Raw genomic sequence first — 2500 nt, 5'->3', positions numbered from 1 at the left:
AAAATGACTTGGGCAGCGAAAAACACCAGGGCACCGAAAATATTAGGGTACTAGAAAACACCAGAGAACCCATGACACTAAAAAGAAAAAACACCTGGGGACGAAAAAAACAAAAACAAACAAAAAACAAAACTAAAACGAGAACCCACTAAAACAAAAACAAAAGGGGATGAAAGAACACCAAAGAACCCAAAAAGATAAATAAACGCATGGTTAATCTTTACAGTATGAACACAACACTCTAACGTAGGAAAAATTGAAAATGATATTCTTGTTGAGAACTAAAAGTTTTAGTCACCATTACAAGAAATAATCTGCAGACACAAACAGTAACATTACAAATTTAGGAAAAAGATCATTCACGGCACCGCCCGCAGCTTAAGTCCACTCAGCGCTCCCGAGTTTCAGCTCTTTCTTGCCATGTATAACGAGGTGAGGACTGTTTCCCTGGAGGTGCTAGGGGTAGTGGCCAAGGGGTTCACCCTGTTTATATTATTGACTTTACAAAAGGTGACTGGCAGAAACTTAAACAGTACCTTCCTGTCATTTTCGAGGTTCCACAAACATCGCCGTATGAACCTAAAACCTTCCTAACTCGGGAACTTTAAACCCAGGTACCAGACTGTAGAATTACTTGGTCAAATTATATCCGCACAAATATAGGTCTCTGGTAACTTCCTGCACATGCTTAGTTTTTTTAAAATCATCGTCGCATAAAATTCTTTTGACCTTTCTGCTTACTTGTTTCGTAATCCGTCCGCAGATCTGCCCACACAGATGTAGACAAAACGATGTTTTCCGCGCATGCTAAAAATGTAATGTTCCCCGCACAAAAAAAATACTCTGCAGTCTAGCCCAGGTCCCCACAATATCTCTTGCTATGGGCTTACTCTCCACGCAGTATATATCACAACCTGTTTTCATAATTTGTCATTATTATTTGCCTTAGCAGATTATTTCATATATGAGTGAGTGTAGTTTTTTCTTTTTCTTCTGATCTTGCCATTACATTATCCTGTAAATACATACCATAGTATTATGTGTCGCGTAACTTTCTTATTATCAACTTGCAAAGGAAATACCATAGGTAAAAATGTCTTATTTTCTGTTGTCTTATCCATTACATGCAAAGTTTATTTTGTTCCATGTGGTTATGTGAAAATGAAATTATACCATAATAAGATGGAACCAAAAAACACCTGAGAAAAAAAAATATATATATATTATAACATGAACAGAGGAGTTCCTGTAGTGTTGGAATAAGCTGAGGATGAGAATGTAATTAATTTTCTTTTCACAAATTTTAGACATTTATTTAATCAGGTGAGACAATATGCAGATCATGATATATATTTTATTTTTTTTATTATTATTATTATTATTATTATTATTATTATTATTATTATTATTATTATTATTATTATTATTATTATTATTATTATTATTATTATTATTATTATTATTATTATTATTATTATTATTATTATTATTATTATTTATTTATTTATTTTTATTTTTTTATTTTTATTTTTTTTTTTTATTATTTTTTTTTTTAAGGCTATTTTTTCCCTCTACAGTGACAAAATGTTATACCACAAAAGATCACAGCAATAAGTAAAAGTATCACAACTAATTGTTCATAAATAGATAGCATGGATAAAAAGAGGCCATAAAAGGAATAACATTACTGTTGATATGGGGTGTTAATATAAAAATGTGTCTAGAATATATTTAAGACCTATATTGATGTCCAATGAAAGCATAGTATGTAGGTTAGGTTAGATTAAGTTTCTTCTGGTCATGCTTTTGTTAAGTACTAATACAATGATAGATGGAATTAAAATCCAATTTATCGTGTTAACAAGGAGTTTACAGCAACAAAGCATAAGTTGCATTAACGTAGAAGAAAGACTTAAGATGGCTTGATGTAACTCAAGGTTTAACCTATTCCATATTGGCATAAAAGTATAAACATTTATATATGACTCTTTTTCTTTTCTTTTATCTCATATAGTTTTCTTTAGCAAAATAAAACAAAAGTTGATTGTTATCAAGTTCTTGTGGTGCGTCCACCACCCATAAGTACCAATAACGACGTCCAAAAAAAAAATGATTTTCAATAAATTTCATTATTCCCCACAAAATATGATTTGATGACTTTGAAAAGCAGTTCTCTTTAGTCCTCTTACAAGTAAATATGAATGAAGAATGTCGTGATTACCAACAAGAACTAAGATGATGATTTGATGACTTTGGAAAGCTGTTCTCTTCTTTAAATGCTTGTAGAAATAAATAAGCAATAATAAAAAATAGCCTCATCAGTTTGCATTTTTGGTTGGACACAAAACAGGAACTTTCATTCTTGTGGCCTCCTGCTCAATTGTAGAGTTTAGGCCTTCCAGTAGCCCACCATTGCCAGGAAAATGTTTGTGTTCACTGGAATATTGTTTTGTGAAATGTCTCATGGACGTAGATGACTCTGCTAGTGCTCAGCCACAAA

The 2500-nt window shown here is 31.8% G+C and overlaps 1 protein-coding gene across 4 annotated transcripts in view; it reads left to right on the top strand.

The window, feature by feature from the left end:
• The window catches only part of LOC113823391 (zinc finger protein 184), a gene marked incomplete at its 3' end in the record, with an annotated part of 10462 nt that overhangs the window by 462 nt on the left and 7500 nt on the right, over window positions 1-2500 (top strand). Inside the window, 1 exon segment of one of the 4 annotated variants that reach the window (XM_027376027.2) lies at window positions 1-432. This exon segment is cut by the window's left edge and continues 242 nt beyond it. Coding sequence is in view for 1 of the 3 variants with exons in the window: in XM_027376034.2 (XP_027231835.2) it covers window positions 1039-1087 (49 nt within the window). 4 annotated transcript variants of the gene reach the window in all.

The sequence above is a fragment of the Penaeus vannamei genome, chromosome 5 (assembly GCF_042767895.1).
Source record: "Penaeus vannamei isolate JL-2024 chromosome 5, ASM4276789v1, whole genome shotgun sequence".
In the NCBI taxonomy this organism is placed as follows: Eukaryota; Metazoa; Arthropoda; class Malacostraca; order Decapoda; family Penaeidae; genus Penaeus; species Penaeus vannamei.
Note: the sequence above shows the minus strand (reverse complement) of the source record. Positions and strands in the feature narration are given on the sequence as shown.